The sequence below is a fragment of the Cetorhinus maximus genome, chromosome 22 (genome assembly GCF_964194155.1).
Source record: "Cetorhinus maximus chromosome 22, sCetMax3.hap1.1, whole genome shotgun sequence".
In the NCBI taxonomy this organism is placed as follows: domain Eukaryota; kingdom Metazoa; phylum Chordata; class Chondrichthyes; order Lamniformes; family Cetorhinidae; genus Cetorhinus; species Cetorhinus maximus.
This window is the reverse complement of record NC_135900.1, coordinates 18,529,814-18,553,311: the sequence shown is the minus strand read 5'-3', so window position 1 is coordinate 18,553,311 and position 23,498 is coordinate 18,529,814. Positions and strand designations below refer to the sequence as shown.

General features: G+C 44.2%; 1 protein-coding gene across 2 annotated transcripts in view; it reads left to right on the top strand.

Moving 5' to 3' along the window:
• Positions 1 to 6,990: 6,990 nt before the first annotated feature.
• tmem117 (transmembrane protein 117) overlaps positions 6,991 to 23,498 on the top strand; it is a 383,404-nt gene continuing 366,896 nt past the window's right edge. The window contains exon 1 of one of the 2 annotated variants that reach the window (XM_078567892.1): positions 6,991 to 7,202. Coding sequence is in view for 1 of the 2 variants with exons in the window: in XM_078567889.1 (XP_078424015.1) it covers positions 7,160 to 7,202 (43 nt within the window). In the remaining variant the exon portion in view is untranslated. The remainder of the gene's footprint in view (positions 7,203 to 23,498) is intronic. The other variant, XM_078567889.1, reaches the window with a different exon arrangement.

The following is a 23,498-nucleotide window of genomic DNA, read 5'->3' as shown; positions in this document are numbered from 1 at the left end:
TTGTTAGGTGATTTGGAAGAGTCTTTGCGCTCTGGATCATAAAATAAATAGAATTTAGAGAAACAATTCTGATGGGGATTGCTTATTCTAATTATGTTTTATTAACTTTTATTAGCTATTATAAAAACTGAGAGTAATAACACCATTGGAAGTTGAAATTTGCATTTAAATGATGTATCCCTGAGAAGTCCACCTATTAAATCTTCATTTCCTAATCACTGGCTGGGATTTTACGGTTCCGTAGCCCTCAGCCTTGGAGATGGGTGGGAACAAAAATCATGGGGGTGAGGGGAGGACCGACTTCTGTTGTTATCATGTTGGGTTTGGATTTTACTGGCAGCGAGGGACAAGTTGAGCAAACAGCGCGAACTTCCTCAAAACCGCCCATTGAGACCTTGTTAAGATGATTAAAGACCCATTTGAATGACATTTTACAGGCCCGTTTGAATTTTACGAAAAGTGTACGGGGGTCACGAGGCATAAGAGTCCTGGCAGGTAGTTAAGGGCGGCAACAAGTCGGCAGCTGAGCTCATTGCTGTATTCAGCCGCTGTGGGATCAGGTAGCTGTCTTCAGAAGAAGGTTGGTGCAGCATGGCACGACTGGAGCCATTGGGCAGAATTTTCGGGTCAGTGAGCGGGGGCGGGGCCCGCTCGCCGACACATAAAATGACGCATGGTGATGTCGGGCGTGCTTCCTGATGTCATCACGATATTTCATTTGGTGGGCGCGCGCCGGAGTTGGCTGCACGCCCGCCAAAATGTCAACGGCCACTAAAGGCTATTAAGAAATCAATTAAAGCAGTTAAGAGTGCTGCCCGTCGAGCCTTCAGGTTGGCGGGCAGGCGAAGAGCCCAGGCGGCCTTCGCATTTTTCATGGAACCTCATCCACAGGTGAGATGAGGTTTCATGAAGTGTTTATAAATTGAGTCAAAATTTTTAAAAAGAATTCATTGACATGTCACAGCTCATGTGACACTGTCACATGAGGGGACCTGTCTTAAAATTTTTTCTTTCCTTTATTCAGCTTTTTAAAACTTAAATTAATCTCCCTGAGGCACCTCTGTGCCTCAGGAAGATTTCTGCACTCTTTTGCGCGCATGCGGACTCAGAGAATCTCACCCCGCCCTCACAGGGAGCGCTCAGCGCTTCCGGGCGCGCGACACGCTGGGCGGGCCTTAATTGTCCCACCCACGTAAAATGGCGGGGCGGACCTGATCGGGGGCCCCCGCCCGTCCCCCGCACAACCACCCCCACCGATGGGGGGAAAATTCTCCCCGTTATGTTGCAAAGGGGGAGTTGAGCCTCCATCATGCCATCTAGGTCCTGGCACGAGGATCAATATAGAAGGTCCTGAGAAGGGGGTGGGGTGGGCAGTGTTGATGAAGCATCTGGCAAAATGGGCATTCAACCTGCAGTGCCTGTGCCATGGGTATCTTCCACTCAGGAGGTGGGTCCTTTGGCAGGGAGGAGACCTTGAGTGGGAGCAACCCTGATGGCGACCAGCAGGGGTAATCTCTGGAGGTGAAGTGGCAGAAGGCTGCAGAGGGGACTGGGAGCAGCTGCCAGCGTGGAGAAGATGGGGCCATGTAGCAAGTATGTACAGACAGAGGATGAGTTATCTCTGGAAGTCAGAGCAGCAGTGTCACCAATGACTGTGCCTCTCCTGAGAGGCCTTGACCGATCTTTGTGCCATGCTGGCAGAGAATGAGAGTCATGATTACATTGGTGGTCACCCAATGCCTGTGGTTGTCAAGATTCTACAAGTCCGGCTCATCCCAGGGGCCACTGGAGATGTGTGGCATTCCCCAATCAAACATACATCACTGCATCAATGTGGTGACCAATGCCCTGTGCAGGAGGCCCAGCCAATACTTGCACTACCAAACTGATGCTGTCAGTCAGGCTGTGAGAGTCAGAGGATTTTGTGCCGTTGCTGGATTCCCCCAGGTGCAAGGTGTAATGAATTGCCTGCACGTGGCCATCAGGACTCTCACAGGCTAACCAGTGGCCTTCACCAACAGAAAGGGATTTTGTTCCATCAATGTGCAATTGATCTGCAACCATTACCAGTGTGCCCTGCTGGTGTGCGCACTGTATTCGGAGAGCAACCATGATGCTCCCAGGTGCCCGAACTTTTCCCTAACCCTGCCCCCACCCACACCCCCACCCCCGCCAACCCACTTGCCTTCAAGGATGGGTTCTGACTGACAAGGGATACCCACTAAAGAGATGGCTGCGGTTACCTGTGAGGAATTCTAGGACATACAAGGTAAGCCACGCAACAATCTGAGTCACCATTGAGTAGACCACCCTCAAGATGAGATTTGGGTACCTGGATCATTTTGGTGGGGCTGCAAGAGTCTCCCAGATAGTAGTAGTCTGCACTTTACACAACCTGATGCTGCAGAGGGAGGATGAGTGAGGCATTCTCAGATGAGAGGGATGATGAAGAAGCTTATGACCAACTGCAGCATCCAGAAAAACATGAGGGCCTGCATGTACGGTGCCATGGCATAGATGAAGGGCAGGCATACTCAACCCACTGCTTCCATATTACCAAATTGGATGAGTTAGATTTGTCCTGCTTTTTGCGGACGGGACATACTTGGGCAATTTTCCACATAGCCGGGCAGATGCCAGTGTTGTAGCTGTACTGGAACAACTTGGCTCGGGGCATGGCAAATTCCAGAGCACAAGTCTTCAGTACTATTGCTGGAATATTGTAAGGGCCCATAGCCTTTGCAGTGCCCAGTGCCTTCAGCCATTTCTTGATATCACGAGGAGTGAACGTAATTGGCTGAAGGCTTGCATCTGTGATGTTTGGGACCTCCAGAGGAGGCTGAGATGGATCATCCACTTGGTACTTCTGGCTGAAGATACTTGCAAATACTTGCTTCAGCCTTATCTTTTGCACTGATGTGCTGGGCTCCTCCATCATTGAGGATGGGGATATTTGTGGAGCGTCCTCCTCCAGTGAGTTGTTTAATTGTCCACCACCTTTCACGGCTGGATGTGGCAGGACTGCAGAGCTTAGATCTGATCCGTTGGTTATGGGATTGCTTAGCTCTGTCTATTGCATGCTGCTTAAGCTGTTTGTCATGCACATAGTCATGAGTTGTAGCTTCATCAAGTTGACACCTCATTTTTAGGTCATGCCCTCCTCTGCTTTTCATTGAACCAGGGTTGATCCCGTGGCTTGGTGATAATGGTAGAATGGGGGATATGCTGGGTCATGAGGTTATGGATTGTTGTCGAGTACAATTCTGCTGCTGATGGCCCACAGCATCTAATGGATGCCCAGTCTTGAGTTGATAGATCTGTTTAAAAATCTATTCCACTTAGCACGGTGGTAATGCCACACAACATGATAAAAGGTATCCTCAATGTGAAGATGGACTTCATCTCCACAAGGACTATGCGGTGGTCACTCCTACTGATGCTGCCATGGACAGATGCATCTGCGGCAGGCAGATTGGTGAGAATGATGTCAAGTATGTTTTTCCCATGTTGGTTCCCTCACCAACTGCTGCAGACCCAGTCTAGCAGCTATGTCCGCTAGGACTTGGCCAGCTCAGTCAGTAGTGGTGCTACCGAGCCACACTTGGTGATGGACATTGAAATCCCCCACCCAGAGTACATTCTGTGCCTTTGCTACCCTCAGTGCTTCGACCAATTGGTGTTAAGTATGGGAGGAGTTCTAATTCATCAGCTGGGGTGGGGGAGGGGGGGAGTTGGCAAAACATGGTAATCAGTAGGCGGTTTCCTTGCCCACGTCTGATGCGATGCCATGAGACTTCATAGGGTCTAGCGTCAATGTTGAGGATACCAGGGCAACTCCCTCCCGACTGTGTACCACTGTGCTGCCAGCTCTGCTGGGTCTGTCCTGCCGGTGGGACAGGACATACACAGAGATGGTGATGGTGGTGTCTGGGATATTATCTGTAAGGTATGATTCCTTGGCAATGACTATGTCAGGCTGTCGCTCAACTAGACACCTCTCCCAATTTTGGCACAAAAGGTTAAAGGTTATGAAAGGATTTGATAGATTAGGCATAGAGAAGATGTTTCCACTTGTGGTTGAGACCAGAACTATGGGCCATAAACATAAGTTAGCCACTAATAAATCCAAAAGAGAATTCAGGAGAAACTTCTTTAACCAGAAGTAAAAACAGAAAATGCTGTAAATATGCAGCATGTCAGGCAGCATCTGTGGAGGAAACCAGAGTTAACATTTGAGGTTAATGTCCCTTCATCAAACCCTTCATCCGTTGCCAGAGAATTGTTAGAATATGGGACTTGTTACTACAGGGAGCAGTTGAGGAGAAACTAGATAAATACATGAGGGTGAAAAGTATTTTGATGAGGTTAGGTGAAGAAGGTTGGGAGGAGGCTCATATGGAGCATAAACACTACATGGACTTAGGCTGAATGGTCTAATTCTGCATTGTAAATACTTTGTAAAATTATAATGTCCCCCATGAATCAGACCTGTTACAGATAGAGAGAGGGATAACATTTCCCCTTTTCCCTCATCTCTCGATTGTCCTTGTGTTTAGAGGGAGTGTTTTACCTTATTAGCCTTACGACTTTTATTAATAGACATGAAGCAGGCTTTCAGGTAAATTTAAATTAGAAAAAAGGATGATGTTTATTCACACAATATCCCGAAATGTGAAAACAATGAAAAACACTTGCTCCCTCATGCACGCAGACAAACTAGATTCTAGAGAACAATGCATGCAGCTAGAATGTTAACAGAATGCAATAAGTAAATCACATTCAGGTTGAGTCATTTAAGATGTACATGGTACAGGTCTGGATGGGTTCTCTCTTGTGGTTCCTTGGAGATGAATGGAAGTTGGAAGTCTCTGGATTTCTAGACAAGGTTATGGCCAAGTTTCTGTAGAGACAAATCCTTTCAAGGGAAAATAAATTATTCCCCCTTGCACTGCCTGGGTTGACTGATTGCTACGTCGGGTTCTGTCCTCCTGGCTGGAGGAATGGTAGCTCTTGTATTGCTGATTTCCAGGCTGACTGGTTTCCTCCCTTGTTCTTGGGTAATAAGATTCATTATCTGTAGACAGTCAGATGATCAATATTTCTAGTGTCCATCCAGAATGATTTGGAAGTCTGAAGCCATTGCTACACAATGGGGAAATGGATGGGTTATTCAGACCCACTTTACGATGAACTGGTTTCTGCACATCTCTCTTTGTCGAGCCTCAAACTTGGAGACATGAATTCTGGACTTGAATTTTGGGTAAATACCCAGTCAACAGGAGGTGTAAATTCACAAGTGGCTTCGTATTGTGAATGCCTATTCAAGGGGGGCATTCCGTCCACGATTATTTACTTTTTAAGAACTTTCCAGAAGTATGTCAGACATGAGTTAATCTTTTGTTTGGAAATCCCAAAATGTCACCTGACCCCTGGTGGTCATCTTGGGGAGCATTTTAAACACTTTTTAAAGTTAATTTCAAAAGGTCCGAATTGACTGAAGTCCACACTTGAAAGTTAGGAACATCCTTACTGGGCATTACAGGCCTGATAGGCACTTCCTTCTGGGTTTCGCAACAGTAACCTCAATATAGGAAAACTCTTGGCTCTCCTTCCAACTGAAACTCATTGGTACATTCATCTAGATAGTGGCAAGTGGGCCTCGGCCTGATCTATGTGGATTAGTGCTCTAGAATATGCCCGTTTACATTACAGATGGATGACAAATGGTTCTAGTTGCTGTCAGGTCATGGAAATCTATCCTACAATGTAAACATAGGGGGAGGGAAATTCCAAAATGTCAGCATTGGTTTAGTTGGTAGGTTCGCATCTTGGAGGCACAAAGTTTCCAGTTCAAGTTCAATTCTGAAATTTGGGGACACAACCTAGACTGACACTTCAGTGCAGTGCTTAAGGAGTGCTGCATTGTCAGAGGTGCTGCCTTTTAGATGAGACATTAAACCAGCTTTGGTTGCCTGTCCAGACAGATAAAAAGATCCCATGGTACCTTTCAAAGAAGAGCAGGGAGTTTTCCTAGTACTACGGACAACATTTGTCCCTCATTCAAAACAGATCAGCCAACCAAATATCTTACTTTCTGTTTTGGGGGCCTTACGGACAAATTGCCTGAAAAGATGGTGAAAGCAGATTTCAATTGAATAGATATTTCAATGAGTCGCATTGGCATGGTTGGCTGAATAGCCTCCTTTTATGCTGTCTGATTCTACGCCTTGCTGTTTTGAGGCAGTTTTTAAATTATTTTCTTTTTTGCATGATAGCATAAATAAATCTTCCCAAGATATAAAAGTTAAAAGTAAATTTTGTGTTTAAAAGTAAGCATGAATCCCTGACAGTACAAATGCTATTTTGTATGGTGTTATTGATCAGAAATCTATTCAATCAAAAAAAATAGCTGAGGCTATTTTGTCTTTTAACATTTTACAAGTAAATTCTGAAATGTACATCAAGGTAATTATTAACGTTAAAAAAAGCCATTCGCACGTCAAATTTTTGAACTGTAGCAGTAGAATGTTTCTTTAGTTTTGCAGCGGTCCATTTATTACGGATGCAACAGCAAACTGACAAATGCAGCAAATTGATCATTGAGGATAAACCTTTACAAAAAGCCTTATATTAGAGTTGAAAGGTATTTAAAATCATTTTCTACTTCAGAGTAGTATTATTTTTAGAAGTGCTTTAAATGTAAAAATAATTTTATCCGTGACAATACAGCTTTAACTGATTAGCTAAAAGAGCAGCTGCCCCTCCTTTTGCAAAGATACTTACTTGTACTGTACAGCAATAACACATCCCTCACATGCTCGGGGAATTTCTATAAATAATAATTCTAAATTGAGGATGAACAGTGCAGCTTTATAAACCTGACAAATCTCCAACTGCTGGAGTGGTAAATAACTCTTGAAACATAATCTAAATATTGAGTTTGTGGAAAATGAAAGGACAGGGGAGGCTAAGTGCTTGATTGAAGCAAATGACTCAGCCCAGATTGTGCTTTCGTACTACAAATCCTGGATGAAACAAGAGGCCAGTGGAAGGAAAGCTGCATGACCACACTGTGACTGCCACAAATGCACCAGTCTGACACAGCCCAGAGTACAGAGACAACAGAAGAGAAAAAGGAAAGCTTTGTGAAGGCCAGGACATGAATCAGGACAGCAGAAAATGCAGGAATTTGAATATGAAAGGTAAGGGCACAGGCCATCAAAACCAATGGTTTAAATCTGAATTTAAACAATATACATTTAGCAAATAAACCTGAATTGGATGAATATTTGGTTTAAAGTAAAATAGGCCTTAACACTATTACTGGCTCAGACTATCGCAAAGTAGCATGCTAACAGATGTCCTTGCAAATTCTATTTTACATAGCAATTGTTATGAATACTCAGTCTGTACATGTACAATAACACATGGATTATAATGCACAACTCTTTTGTTGGAAATAAAAATATATATATAGCCATCTGAACCTATTTTATATTTAACTAGGCTCAGCTATGGAACAATACTACCAATCCATTAAAAAAAGACAAAAAGGTATCAGATTAAACTGACAAAAGATAGGAAATAGTCCAGGAGCTTTAGGGGAATGATCATTTAAATTATGTATTTGGTCAGGTAAATATTAATTCCCTAAAAGCACACAATCATGGGAAAACTTCACGTATGGAATACTTGAGACGTGGCTTATCACTGTCGGCCCAATTTTTAAGCAGACCACATCTGATCTATTGTTAAACTAGCAAGTACTTTACAAAGTACAGTACTTTGGAAAAGAAAACATCAGTAAGCTTTGCATTTGATGTTTGTGATGAATATGCATTAGGTTTTCACAGAGGATTCTTTCACTGGACATTGCATAGTTGCTTTTTGTGACCACACAGTAGACAAAGGGGCTCGATTGTGGCAGTTTGCACCTTGTCAGCCCACTGATTGTCTGTACATGATACATTTAACAGCTGTTTAAAAAAATCTTTTAATGAAAAACTATATTAGCCGATACCTAGAAACCAATCAAGGTTGCGAGCACGGTAACCAATTCTGGGGAAAAAATGGGACATTTCGCTAAGGGGGCCATTGGAGGAGAGGGGGTACTGCTGGGACTGTAGGAGTAGGGTGGGGGGGAGAAGGCATTCAGTTTTGAATCTGGACTCGGGCCTGAGACGGCGTCCGTCGCTTGACCTGGATTCATAACTGCCCTTTGCCCTGAAGAGGGCCCAAGACTGTCACTGCCAGTTGTGACCACAGCCCCTGGACACCTGTTGAACACCCTCTAACCCAAATTACCCACCCGACACAGCTGAACAACACCCAGAGGAGAGTGCCGGCCAGTGCTCGTGGCTGTGTGGGCTTGGGCCTGCACATGTGGAGCAGCGCAGTGGGCATGTGCAGACATTAAAGATTCAGACTCAAGAAGAATCTGGAACCAAAGGCATTCCAGGAAACTCAGACCCAGGAAGGGGGACGGAAAGCCAAATCCCGGGACAGTCCCAGAAAACCTGGGATGGTTGGTCACTCTGGTTGCCAGAGAGAGAGAGAGAGCACTGTGTACAGGCAGTTATGAACAGTAGGAAATGTTGGAAGGTGAAAGATCTTTTTCCTGCTTGTTCTGAAATTTATCTTTACATCATAAGTCCAACAGACTGCTAGGCACTGCGCCAATGGTAATAGGTTACAACTTTGCCAGAATACCCAAATGTCTTTTGAGACAGGAATGCTAGGGGCACATATAAAGGCATCAAAAAAAGGCTTCATGTCCATCAGCAAAGAAAAGGGCTCCATTGAAATCCAAGACAGGGGAGCCATTCCTGATCACAATGAACAGTCGGAGAGACCATAAGACCATAAGACATAGGAGCAGAAATTAGGCCATTCGGCCCATCGAGTCTGCTCCGTCATTCAATCATGGCTGATAAGTTTCTCAACCCCATTCTCCCGCCTTCTCCCCGTAACCTTTGATCCCCTTACCAATCAAGAACCTATCTATCTTAGTCTTAAATACACTCAATGACCTGGCCTCCACAGCCTTCTGTGGCAATGAATTCCATAGATTCGCCACTCTGTGGCTAAAGAAGTTTCTCCTCATCTCTGTTCTAAAAGGTCTTTCCTTTACTCTGAGGCTGCGCCCTCGGGTCCTAGTCTCTCCTACTAATGGAAACATCTTCCCCACGTCCACTCTATCCAGGCCTTTCAGTATTCTGTAAGTTTCAATCAGATCCCCCCTCATCCTTCTAAACTCCATCGAGTATAGACCCAGAGTCCTCAAACGTTCCTCATATGTTAAGCCTTTCATTCCTGGGATCGTTCTAGTGAACCTCCTCTGGACTCTCTCCAGGACCAGAACATCCTTCCTGAGATACGGGGCCCAAAATTGCTCACAATATTCTAAATGTGGTCTGACCAGAGCCTTATAAAGCCTTAGCAGCACATCCCTGCTTTTATATTCTAGTCCTCTCAAAATAAATGCCAACATTGCATTTGCCTTCCTAACTACCACGTCAACCTGCAAGTTAACCTTAAGAGAATCCTGGACTAGGACTCCCAAGTCCCTTTGCACTCCAGATTTCTGATTTCTCCCCCCATTTAGAAAATAGTCTATGCCTCTATTCTTCCTACCAAAGTGCATGACCTCACACTTGCCCACGTTGTATTCCATCTGCCACTTCTTTGCCCATTCTCCTAACCTGTCCAAATCCTTCTGCAGCCTCCCCGCCTCCTCAATACTACCTGTCTCTCCACCTATCTTTGTATCATCTGCAAACTTAGCCAGGATGCCCTCAGTTCCTTCATCTAGATCATTAATGTATAAAGTGAAAAGTTGTGGTCCCAACATTGACCCCTGCGGAACTCCACTAGTCACCAGCCACCATCCTGAGAAGGACCCCCTTATCCCCACTCTTTGCCTCCTGCCAGACAGCCAATCTTCTATCCATGCTAGTACCTTGCCTCTAACACCATGGGCTCTTATCTTACTGAGCAGCCTCCTGTGCGGCACCTTGTCAAAGGCCTTCTGGAAGTCCGAGTAGATAACATCCATTGGCTCTCCTTTGTCTAACCTACTCGTTACCTCCTCAAAGAATTCTAACAGATTTGTCAGGCATGACCTCCCCTTGATGAAACCATGCTGACTTTGCCCTATTTTACCATGCACTTCCAAGTATTCTGAAATCTCATCCTTAATAATGGACTCTAAAATCTTACCCACGACCGAAGTCAGGCTAATCGGCCTGTAATTTCCGGTCTTTTGCCTCACTCCCTTCTTAAACAGGGGGGTTACATTTGCAATTTTCCAGTCCTCTGGGACCCTCCCTGACTCAAGTGATTCCTGAAAGATCACCACTAACGCCTCCACTATCTCTTCAGCTATCTCCTTCAGAACTCTGGGGTGTAATCCATCTGGTCCAGGTGATTTATCCACTTTCAGACCTTTCAGTTTTCCTAGCACCTTCTCCTTGGTAATGGCCACCATACTGACCTCTGCCCCACGACTCCCTTGAACTTCGGGGATGTTACTCGTGTCTTCCACCGTGAAGACTGACGCAAAGTACCTATTCAGTTCCTCCGCCATTTCTTTGTTCCCCTCTACTACTTCTCCAGCGTCATTTTCCAGCAGCCCAATGTCCATTTTTGCCTCTCTCTTACCCTTTATATATCTAAAAAAACTCTTGCAATCTTCTTTTATATTACTGGCTAGTTTACCCTCATATTTAATCTTCTCCCTCCTTATTTCTTTTTTAGTTGTCCTCTGGTGGTCTTTGTAGGCTTCCCAATCCCCTGGTTTCCCACTGAGAGATGGGTGGAATACTACCTTCAGTTGTACTCTAGGGAGAACACTGTCACCTTAGAAAGAACTTCTTCCTCGAACAGAGGCCTGAATAATCCCCATTCACCACTACTCTCCTCTGTCTGGCTGAACTTGTTCTCTCACTGAACAATTTCTCCTTAAATTCCTCTCAGTTCCTCCAAATAAAAAGTGTGGCTATGGGTACCCGCATGGACCCCAGTTATGCCTGTCTCTTTATGGGGTATGTGGAACATTCCTTGTTCCAGTCCTACTCCGGTCCCCTCCCACAACTCTTTCTCTGATACATCGATGACTGCTTCGGTGCTGCTTCATCCTCTCGTCTGGACCTGGAAAAATTTATTAATTTTGCTTCCAATTTCCACCCCTCCATCATTTTCACATGGTCCATCTCTGACACTTCCCTTCCCTTCCTTGACTTCTCTGCCTCAATTTCTGGTGATAGACTGTCCACCAATATTCATTACAAGCCTACCGACTCCCTCAGCTACCTCAACTACAGCTCCTCACATCCCGCTTCCTGTAAGGACTCCATCCCATTCTCTCAGTTCCTTCGCCTCCGTCGCATCTGTTCTGATGATGCCGCTTTCAAAAACAGTTCCTCTGACATGCCTTCCTTCTTCCTTAACCGAGGTTTTCCACCCACAGTGGTTGACAACTGTGTCCGGCCCATCTCCCGAGCATCCACTCTCACACCTTCCTCTCCCTCCCAGAACCACGATAGGGTCCCCCTTGTCCTCACTTCTCACCCCACCAGCCTCCGCATTCAAAGGATCATCCTCTACCATTTCTTCCAACTCCAGCATGATGCCACCACCAAACACATCTTCCCTTCACCCCCCCCATCGGCATTCCGCAGGGATTGTTCCCTCTGGGACACCCTGGTCCACTCCTCCATCACCCCCTACACCTCAACCCCCTCCCACGGCACCTTCCCATGCAACCGCAGAAGGTGCAACACCTGCCCCTTTACTTCCCCCCTCTTCACTGTCCAAGTACCCAAACACTCCTTTCAAGTGAAGCAGCATTTCACTTGCACTTCCCTAAACTTAGTCTACTGCATTCGCTGCTCCCAATGCAGTTTCCTCTACATTGGAGAGACCAAACACAGACTGGGTGACCACTTTGCGGAACACCTTCGGTCTGTCTGCAAGCATGACCCAGACCTCCCTGTCACTTGCCATTTCAACACTCCACCCTGCTGTCATGCTCACATGTCTGTCCTTGGCCTGCTGCAATGTTCCAGTGAAGCTCAACACAAACTAGAGGAACAGCACCTCATCTTCCGACTAGGCACTTTACAGCCTTCCGGACTGAATATTGAGTTCAACAACTTTTAGATCATGAACTCTCTCCTCCATCCCCACCCACTTTCTGATCCCCTTTTTTCCAATAATTTATATATATTTTTCTTTTCCCACCCATTTCCATTATTTTTAAATGTATTTCCATCCATTGTTTTATCTCTACCTTTTAGCCCATTTCGATTCCTTCCCACCCCACCCCCCCCCCCACCCCCATTAGGGCTGTCTGTACCTTGCTCATCCTGCTTTCTACCCTTAATGTCACCCATTAGCACATTTATTATCTAATATCACCACCGTCAACACCTCTTTGCCCTTTTGTCTATAACATCTTTTGGCAATCTCCACCTATCACTGGCCCTCTATCCCTCTATCCAGCTCTACCTGTTCCACACCCCCCCCCCCCCCCTCCCCCCCACCCCCCACTTAAACCAGCTTATATTTCACCTCTCTTCTATTTTTCCTTAGTTCTGTTGAAGAGTCATACGGACTCGAAATGTTAACTGTGCTCCTCTCCGCAGATGCTGTCAGACCTGCTGAGTTTTTCCAGGTATTTTTATTTTTGTTTTTGTTTTAGAAAGAACTTCCCTAGAGGGAGTTCTAGACAGCATAGAAAGCCTGCCTGTCATGGCAGAGCTGAATATTGAGCCCACAGCGCAGGAGCTCAGCAAAGCTACTGACTTGCTGGCCATGGGCAAAGTCGCAGGCACTAATGATAAATTGCCTGAACTCATCAAGCATGGGAGGCCAGCACTTCTGCAGCATCTGCACAAACTTCTCTGTCTCTGCTGAAGGGAAGGGCAGAGTCCCAGGATATCCGTGATGCAAAGATTGTGACCCTGTACAAGAACACAAGTGACCACAGTGATTGCAACATCTATTGTGGCATCTTCCTGCTGAGCATTGTAGGAAAAGTATTTGTCCGTGTTGCCCTTGTCGGACTGCAGATGCTGGCTGAATGCGTCGATCCTGAATCCCAATGTGCTTTCAGACTGGAAGATCTACAACTGACATGATCTTCTCAGTCTAGCAGCTGGAAGAGAAATGCTGTGAACAAAGGAGATCACTATATATTGCCTTCATCCATTTCACCAAGGCATTCGAACATGTGAGCAGAGGCGGTCTATTTAAGCTGCTGGAGAAAATTGGCTGCCCGCCGAATCTGATCCATGTGATCTTCTCTTTCCATGACAACATGATGGGTAAGGTCAGCTATGACGGGCCATTTGGAACCCTTTGAGATCTGGGTCAAATAGGGTCGGGTTCTGGCACTGACACTCTTTGGCATATTCTTGTCTTTGCTGATGTCATATGCCTTCAGGTCATCTACAGAATGTGTCTACTTACATACCAGAACTGACAGAAAGCTGTTCAGCCTTACTCACAAAAGATCCAAGACAAAGGTGTGCCAAGTCCTCATCAGAGAGTTGCTCTACGCTGACGATGCTGCACTAGCATTTCATCCTGAGGAACACCTTCAGCGGCAAATGGATAGACTCTCAAGCCTGTAAAGAGTTTGGTGTGACTATCAGCATCAGGAAGACAAATGTCATGGTCCAGGATGTTGCCATCCCACCATCTATCAGCATTGACAATGTGACACTGGCAGCTGTTGATAGCTTCACATGTGTCGGCTCCACAGTCACCAGCATTCTGTCACTTGATGGTGAGATCAACATACTTCATAACACCTGCAGCTGTTCCGTCCAAGCTGAGTAAGAGACTGTGGAACAACAGCAACATGACTGAGAACACCAAACTACATGCATCCCTGGGGCACTGCCCCTCCCTCCAGCAGAGACAGAGAAGTTTGTGCAGATGCTGCAGAAGTGCTGGTTTCCTAAAGTTGGGGAGTTCAGGCGGGTTAGCTGAGCATTAGCTATAGCACCATGGTGCAAACCATCGTCTTACTGCCACAGGAAGGCTGCCACCAATAAAATAACCTTTGTAATGCAAAATTATATATAACTAGATACCACATTTGAGAGAGAGAGAGAGAACATTGTGAAGGGATAAGGCAGTTATGAACAGTAGGAAATGTTGGAAGGTGGAAGATAGACTTTTCCCCTAATTGTTTGCTCTGAAGGTTATCCTTATATCAATCACATTGATTAGCTGAATCCATTATCTATTTGCTTCTCTAAATGGGGCACAGCAAAAGGGACACTGATGTAGACACATGCCCAATAGCACACCAAAGACTGATGCAATGTCTTAATTCACTCTGGTGACTGGGGAGCAATGTATGTTGTAGTGTTCCGAGTCCATTTTATGTTAAAATACCAAATGTGATCTTTTTTGCCTAGAAATTGGATCACATTGCGCCATTTTTATGGATGAGAGCACAAAAATAGGAGCTGGGGGTCAGTCATTTAGTCCTTCAGGCTGCTTTGCCTTTCAAAAAGATCATCTTCTACCACAGCTCCACCTTCCTGCACCATCTCCATATCTCTTAATTCCCTTAGTACTCAAAAATTAATCAGCCTAGTTTGAAAATACACAGTGACTGATTACCCAGAGTTCCCTGGGGTAGAGAATTTCAAAGATTCACAACCCTTTGAGTGAAGAAATTTCTCCTAATCTCAGTCACTGATTGACCGATCCTTTATTCTGCAACTGTGACCCCTGTGTTCTAGATTTCCAACCAGGGTAGGCATTTTCTTAGCGCCTAGACTGTCAAGCCCTTTAGGAATTTTATGTTTCAATCATATTGCCTCTCATTCTTGTAAACTCCATGGAATGTAGGCCTTGTCTCTTCATTGTAGGAAACAAGCTAATGAGCCTTCATTGCACTGTTTCTAGGGCAAGTACGCCCTTTCTTAGATGGAGACCAAATCTTGCACACAAGTAGTTCAGGTGTGGCCTCACCAATGCCCTGTATAATTGTAGGAAGACTTATTTACTCTTAAACTTGTCAGGATCCGGTTAGGGACAGTAACTTTTGGCTTAAAGTAGACAAAGCTTGAAATCCCAGTTACTCACTAGGAGAAAGAAGCCACAAGATTCCACGGTTTTAAACAAACAAAATACACATTGCTGTACAAAGCCAAAAAAGTAAAACAATTTACAATATCTATCTTATATTTTAACATTCAGAATTAACATGAGGTAAATATGAATTAACAGGCAAACTGTGGTTGAACACACCACACTGCACATTAAATGGCAGATGTTACCAAGACAGATCTCACGATTTCTCAGCAACCCGCCCAGACGTCATTTTGCGCCAGCACCAGTACTTTACCAATGCGGAGTGGCCATCATGTACAGAGACGCATGTCTCAATTGATGTGGTCTTCTGGCAACAGGCCAGAGGACCAACGAAACCAAAGACTTCTTGCCCCAATGACAGGGCCGCAGGGATGAAAGGCCTGAGCCCTCTCTGTGAATAGGCCTGTGGAGACGTTTCCCTTCTAACCCAGTGGCCCTACAACCTTAAGGCCATTTAATTTATTACTTCAACGCAGGCAGCTGAGGGCACCTCCATGTTGAGGCGCCCCCCCGCTGGCCTGTCTGCTTCGGCAGCATCCGCCTCTCCCTGGGGGGCTGATGGCTTGACATCACTGCAGGCCCTCTGAGTGGGCCTGCAGCATTGGGAGCCCACCTGCCTTCTGATGGTGAATGTGGAGGCAGCCAATTAGGAGGTTGCCTCTTGGAAGGTTGGAGCTGAAGGGCGTGCTGATGACATGGGTGACCTCGGGACTTCCATATTGGCCTGCAATGGACACCTGACACCTACAGGAAAATCCAGCCTATGAATTCACCTAATGGTCTCGACTGGCACAGATGCCGGCTGATCTTGCTGTGCCCCAGGATGTCTGGGTTCCTTCTGGGGTTGTGACTGGCATCTATATAGCTCATTGCTAATGAGCAAAAGGAGAGACCAATTTGCTGCCAGCCTCATTAGGTGCATGTTTTGTGTGCGGCAAAACCTGATTGCTTGGACATTATCCCTACAGAAACATGTTTGTTAACTTTATTTAAGTTTTAATTTAATGCTTTGTTTTCAGGGTATTTGCTCAAAGAAAACAATCAGCTAAGACTAACATGATCAGCTTCCATCTTGTCAAATAGATGTTTTTTATGTTAATGATTTCAATTGCCACCATTGAAATAGTAAAAACATTTTATGAGGTAATGTAGCTTTTTTTAATGGAATGGTGTTAAGAATCCATATATAGCCATTTTTCTTTGTCATGGTCTGATGGACTATACCACCCAGCCAGCCAGCAACATTTCTGGGAGTGTCTGCCTAAACAGCAATTCGGACTTGGAGTCATTTACCCTACTGAGTAAATAAATAAACTTTTAACTCTTAAGCTCTACACTAACACACCTATTTAGTTTGAATCAGTCAAAAAGGCATTGGATGCTCCAACGTCACAAAGTGATCAGTTCACAAATGCCTGCTCAGGGGAGTACCTCTAAAAAAACCAGGTTCTATTCTACAATCACACACAAACCTGAAGAATAATCAAATGGAGTGTGCAGTAGCCACTACAGACACAACAAACAAAATTGTCTACTATTTATTATATCCTTTTTGAGTGGAATTTATGTGAGTGGGAGTGTGAGTGGGTCTATCAGTGGAATACTTTTGTTTGTGGCACAGGAGTTGACAACAGACCTTCTAAGGCAGGCCCATTTCATTATCAGTATATTTAACTGTGAGTCACAGTTCCCCTCTATTGTCCAATTAGCTTTTGCCATAATTGACATGCCGAAAGGAATGATTACATCAACAGAATGCCTGGTTATATTGTTGGCTGTAATCATTTACCCTGTGTTTCCAAGCGGAAGCAGCTATAGAAATTTCAGTTACTGATGACAGTTGCAAAGATCTTGACATATTTGGCAGTCCTTGCATTTCTAGCTGTCCCTTGTAGTGTCGACACTTTCCTCTTCCAATTGTTGTCATTTTTTGATATGTTGCCTCCTAATTACAGTGTGCAATCAGCCAATGTTGGCTTGTGTCTCCCAATTCACTTTCAGGGCAATCCCTCGTGCTCGGATTTGGGATTTGCCTTTTAGCTGTTAATTAACACACCTGTTACTTACCTCAACGGAGTTGTTTGCTGCTATGACTGGAACACCCCAGTGACAAGTCGCTAAGGGAATCAGAATTGACAACATAATTAGATACATCTTCTAAAAATTAGATTTTTGCATAAATTTAAACATTATCTATATGAAGTGGCATATGGAATTGAAAGGACTTCTCTTTCCTGGTTATTTTTGTTTAATTCTGTGGCAGTTGCCAAACCTGGGCTATTTAGAGACACTGCCTTCCATGTAGTTGCAACCTTTCCTTCCAGAATTTGTCCTAACATCATTTTAAAGAAATAATTTACATTTATATATCACCTTTCACCACCTCAGAACATCCCAAAACGCACCACAGCCAACAGAGTATTTTTAACTTCAAACGAAAATTTGAATGAAGTGTAGTTGCTGTTTTAAGGTACGTAGACAGTTTGCACATAGCAATGTTCCACAAACAGCAATATGATAAGTGACTAGATTTAAAAAAAAATAATGTTGGATGAGGGATAAATGAGCTCCTCTGCTCTTCTTCGAATAGTGTAATGGACTTACCTGAGAGGGAAGACAAAGCCTTGTGTTAATGTCTCATCCAAAAGATGGGATGCCTAACAATCTAGCATTCCCTCAGTATTGTACTGAAGTGTCAGCTATATGTCTTTGAAGTAGGCCTTGAGCCCATAGACTCCTGACTCAGAGCTTGGGCTGCTACCACTGAGCAAAGATTGATAGTTTTTTTACTACTTAATTTTCCTTCCCTTCCATAAGGTGGCCTGGCAATTCTCTTTCACTAGATATCTCTAATACAAAACCCTCCAAAGTAGTTTGTGCTGATGTTATTGTGCCCACACACCCCTTTCCCAAGTGGGGACAGTTGTAGGCCAAATGCCTTTTGAGTAGAACTGAAATAAGTAGAGGACTCTGAAGAAGAGTCATACAGACTTGAAACGCTAACTCTTTCTCTTGCAACAGATGCTGCCAGCCTGCTGAGTTTTTCCAGCATTTTCTGTTTTTATTTCAATAGAGGAATCCACTTGTTTGTTTCGTGAGAAGAGACTCCTTGAACTGCTGCAACAATGGTGCTCTCATTATCATGTTAGAAAGGGAATTTCAGGATATTGATCCAATGACAATGAAGGAATGACAGAATGGGTGAGATTTTAACTCACTCAAAGACCATGCAGTTACAGAGCTAAAAAAGATTCTATCATCCAATTGTTTCAGGAATAACTCCAGTCAATGGAGGGTTTTAGCTTTGGCTCCAACATCCTCCCTATTGAAAGGGCTTGTTGGTGCAAAATAATTCAATGCTGTCTTGATATGGAGGGCAACTACTCATGCCTCTAATCTGACATTCAGCTCTTGCATCCAAGTATTGATTGAATGGTTTTTGTAGAACCTGAACTATGCACTGGTGTGCAGGCTTGAGTAGGTGTTGCTTGATGGTACTTTTGATTATTCCTTCCATTAGTTTATTGTTGATTGGGGGGGGCAACTGATAGGGCAGTAATTGTCCAGGTTAGATTTATCCTGTTTCTTGTGAATGGGACATACCTGAGCTACCTTCCACAATGTCAGGCAGATATTTGTTTCAGATATGTACTTGAATAGCTGAGCGAGAGATTAGCCATCTCTGGTGCAGAGGTCTTAAGCAGCACATCTGGAACGTTGCCTGGGCCCATAGCTTTTTGTGGGCCCAGTCTTCTCAACTGCTTCTCAATGTCATTTGGTATGAGGAAGCTAAGGAGTGTCATCCACATAGCACTTTCAGCAGATGATGCTTCTCAACACTTAAACCATGGCTCTCCCACTCACATGCTAAGTACCACTGTGGTTGAGGATGAGGTCACCCAGCTTAATGGTGGTCAAGGAATATGCTGGACTATGAGGTTACAAACAGTGGTGGAATACAATTCTGCTGCTGCTGGTCCTCACAACATCTCATAACTACCCAGTTTTGGTCTGCTAAATCTGATCTTAGTTTGTGCTACTTAGCAATGTGGGTAATACCACATGACGCAATGGAGAATCAATTCATGGTGGAGACAAATCTAGAATCTAACTTTGAAAGTAAATGTGTGAAGTGAATTGGTCATTCTATTTTCCTCCATAGAAACATCTTCCAATTGATACCATGTTAATTGTTCTTGTTGATCCATCCTTTTCTCATGTGGTATTTTGTTGCAGAGTTCTCAGCTGCACAGCTGCCATTTATTCACTATCATTGTTGCCAATGCAACTTTTTTTGCAGAACCGCAGTTGCTACTTTCCAACTTGGGTCACTATATATCTGAACATGGTGGTTACAGATCCTCCATATAGAACTGAGTACGAGAACTGATTTTAAACCATGCTAAATATAAACAAATGCATGTTTAAGGAAGATGAAATGAATATGTGTGACAAGAATTCTCCATTGGTCAAGTTGGAATAGGACCTGAGTAATTATAGGCTATATAAAAGCTGATAGCATGTCTCTTTGTTCAGCAATAACTATTGACTCTTTGCTGAAAGTTGATTGCGAAATTATCAAATCGACATATACATTTCTGAAGTTAATCTTTAGTACATTTGATCCTAACATTTTTAGGTACCCACTGTGGCTGAGTTGGTCGCATTCTTGATTCTGAATCAGAAGGCTGTGGGTTCAAGTCCCACTCCAGAGGCCTGAGCACAAAATCTAGGCTGATACTCCAGTGCAGTACTTAGGGGTGTTACATTGTCACTCAGATGAGCTGTTAAAATGAGACCCTTGCTCACAAATGCACATGAAAGTCCCCAGGGAACTATTTCAAGGAGCTTCGCCACATCTGGGTCTCTGCTGTTTTGTTTGGGATGAAAATAGGTGGCCAGGTACCCTCTTGAAATGGGCAAGAGCCTCATTAGCCCATGCAAATCGGGGCCCTTCCCACCAATAGGACCCCAATACAATTTTGAAATTGCACAAAAATATATCACAATATCTTTGGGAGGTGATAATATTTTATATAACATCACCACCTTCAACACCTCTTTGTCCTTTTGTCTGTGACATCTTTTGGTTATCTCCACCTATCACTGGCCCTCTATCCAGCTCTTCTTGTCCCACCCCCTCCTTAATCCAGCTTATATTTCACCCCTTTTCTATTTTTCCTTAGTTCTGTTGAAGAGTCATGCGGACTCGAAACGTTACCTGTGCTCCTCTTCACAGATGCTGTCAGACCTGCTGAGTTTTTCCAGGTATTTTTGTTTTTGTTTTGGATTTCCAGCATCCGGAGTTTTTTGCTTTTGTGATAATGACCACAACCTGTTTTGCGTGATGTTAATTGAGGGATAAATATTGGCTCTTCAAAATAGCCTCAAGGGGTCTTTTACATCCAAAAGGTGGCAACTCTGACAGGTTAGCACATCCCTGGAGAGTCTGTCTGGATGGGAGTGAACCCAGAACTGCCTGACCCAGAGACCAGACGGCTAGCACTGGAGCCACCACTGACACCTTTAACCTGTGGCCTTGGCTATTCATTCAAACAACCAGTGAGTGAGCTTCCTACTTGCACTGGCAGTCATGGGCTGAGAGGAGCGGACGAACTTCACTAATGTTGGGGTAAAGCGAGTTGGCTCACCGTGTGCCCCTAGCAGTCTGCTCTAGGCTTGTTAGCAAGTGGGATGCTTTATAGCAGAGAGAGAGAATGTATGTCGGGGGAGAGGGATTTATCAAAAAAAAGGGGGAAATATAATTGCTGCGGCAACCTGGTTGAAAAGGAGCAATTCCTGACTATCGGTTAATATGATTTCTGAACATTTCAATCTCCTTTCAAACTTGCTTTTCTAAGCTATGCTCTCCTGGTGGAATAGCAGAGTCTTACTATTTACTCTGTGACAGAGACTGAGACAATCCTGCTTTGCAAAATGATCATTTGTCAGTAAAGTGAGTGCACCTGAAAGGTGTTTTCTTTGGGTATGTTTTCGTAGCTGATCAGAGGCAGAGATGTTGCTGAGACCACTCCAGGTGCCTGTCATTCCTGTCACACACGTGATTCAGCCCCAGAAATAATACATTTACTCAGTGCCTCCCCTTTTAACTTTGCAGATGCATCAGTTCGCACGCCCAGTTTAAATGTTTTGAAACTCATTCATTTTGGGGCCCCCTGTCATCTGGGGGCCCTGTGCCCAGTGTGTTTCATTGTAAATCCGCCCCTGCAGAAACATGTAGATATTAAAGACATCAAGGGACATGGGGATAGTGCGGGAAAATGGCATTGAGGTAGAAGATCAACCATGATCTCGTTGAATGTCAAGAGCAGGCTCAAGGGGCCAAATGGCCTACTCCTGCCCCTATGTTCCTAGATGATCATACTGAGACTACAGTAGAATCCTTTGCCCCTTACAGTTCAAATGATGTAGATTACAATGTTAGGTTGATACCATAGAGTTTTCACATGATTAGTTTTGGGAATTGGGAAAATGTTGTCACTTTGGACTTTTTACCTAATACCTCCTGAGTGACAAAGTCATGAACCATCATGGACACGATGCAAACTGTTGGAAAGAATGTGCTCAACGAACCATTTGGCTGTTTCTCAATCCTTTTTTTTTATTCTTGTGACAGGGTCACTGGAAATTGTTGGAGCTTTATATGTAAAACTATGATATAACTGATCTGTGAGTGCTGATGCTACTTTTAAGCCAGCAACACTTAAAATTCCATTGCCCAGAACTGAAACTTAACAGCAAAAAACTGCGGATGCTGGAAATCCAAAACAAAAATAAAAATACCTGGAAAAACTCAGCAGGTCTGGCAGCATCTGCGGAGAGGAACACAGTTAACGTTTCGAGTCCGTATGACTCTTCAACAGATCTAGTTCTGTTGAAGAGTCATACGGACTCAAAACGTTAACTGTGTTCCTCTCCGCAGATGCTGCCAGACCTGCTGAGTTTTTCCAGGTATTTTTATTTTTGTACTGAAATTTAACATCTTGATTTGAAGGGCTTATTTTTAAGTATTTCCTTCACGGAATGTACCGAGGCCACTGAATAAAGAAGAAAGGCTGGAGAAACGCAAGCATTATATCAGCCTAACCATTTCTTCACTTGTTTTTTATCAGTTGGACAGCCTGTATAAATGTTTAATAGTGCCATCTATAGGATCAAATTAAAGTTCCTCTCATATTGAAACTAGGAGGCCTGCTAGTTAAAAACATGCCGCACATGTTTAAAGATGGGGGAGGGTGGGAAGCAATTGATTAAAATGAAGCCTAGATTAAGATCCAAGATGTGTTGCTTCATTGCTTTTGGAATTCACACAGGGTCCAGCAGCTTCCTGGAAAACTGGTGACATTCATTGTTTCACTGACTTGAAGTTTTGATGCTACTCATCTGGTCTTTTACAGCTGGTACATTTCGTCCCAGTCAGTCCCAAGTATGGTCCTGGCCATTTAAGTAGACATGTCAGCTTGTAATAAAAGCAAAATACTGTGGATGCTGGAAATTTGAAACAAAAACAAAAATAGCTGGAAAAATTCAGCAGGTCTGACAGCATCTGTGGAGAGGAACAAAGTTAACGTTTCGAGTCCGTGTGAATCTTCGTGTCTGTAAGAGTCACACGGACTCGAAACGTTAACTCTGTCTTCCTCTCCACAGGTGCTGTCAGACCTGCTGAGTTCTTTCAGCTATTTTTGTTTTTACATCAGCTTGTAAGGTGGGCAGTTAGCTAAATTGGCTAGATGGTTAGCGTGTGATTTGGGATAATGCCTACAGTGCAGGTTTGATTCCTGTTCTGTTTGAAGTGGATGAGACCTGCCTTCTTGCCCTGCCCCTCAGAGTGGAAGGCAATGGCAATCCGCCATTGACAAAAACTGCCAGAAAATAGCTCAGGATGAAGCATCAGCAGACAATGAACCAAGGAGCTGCCTTTGGACAGAGCACACATGAATGAATCAAATGATGTAGGCCCAATGTGAAGCCAAAAGCCATTTCAAAGGTTCAGTGTAAGGGCGTTTGAGGTAGAGCCACCAATATAAATAATGGATCGCTTGGTTTTCTATTTGCTTTGTTCTGCACTAGATTTAGTATAAAATCTGGAACTTAAATTTAGGGCAGACGGTAGCATATTCATAATGTCACTGGATTAGTAATCCAGAGACCCAGACTAATGCTCTGGGGACATGGGTTCAACTCCTACCGTGGCAGCTGGCGGAATTTGAATTCAGTTAAAAAATCTAGAATATAAAGCGAGTCTCGGGAATAGTGACCATGAAACTATCATCGATTGTGGTAAAAACCCATCTGGTTCACTAACGTCCTTTTAGGGAAGGGAACCTGCCATCCTCACCTGGCCTGGCCTACATGTGAGTCCA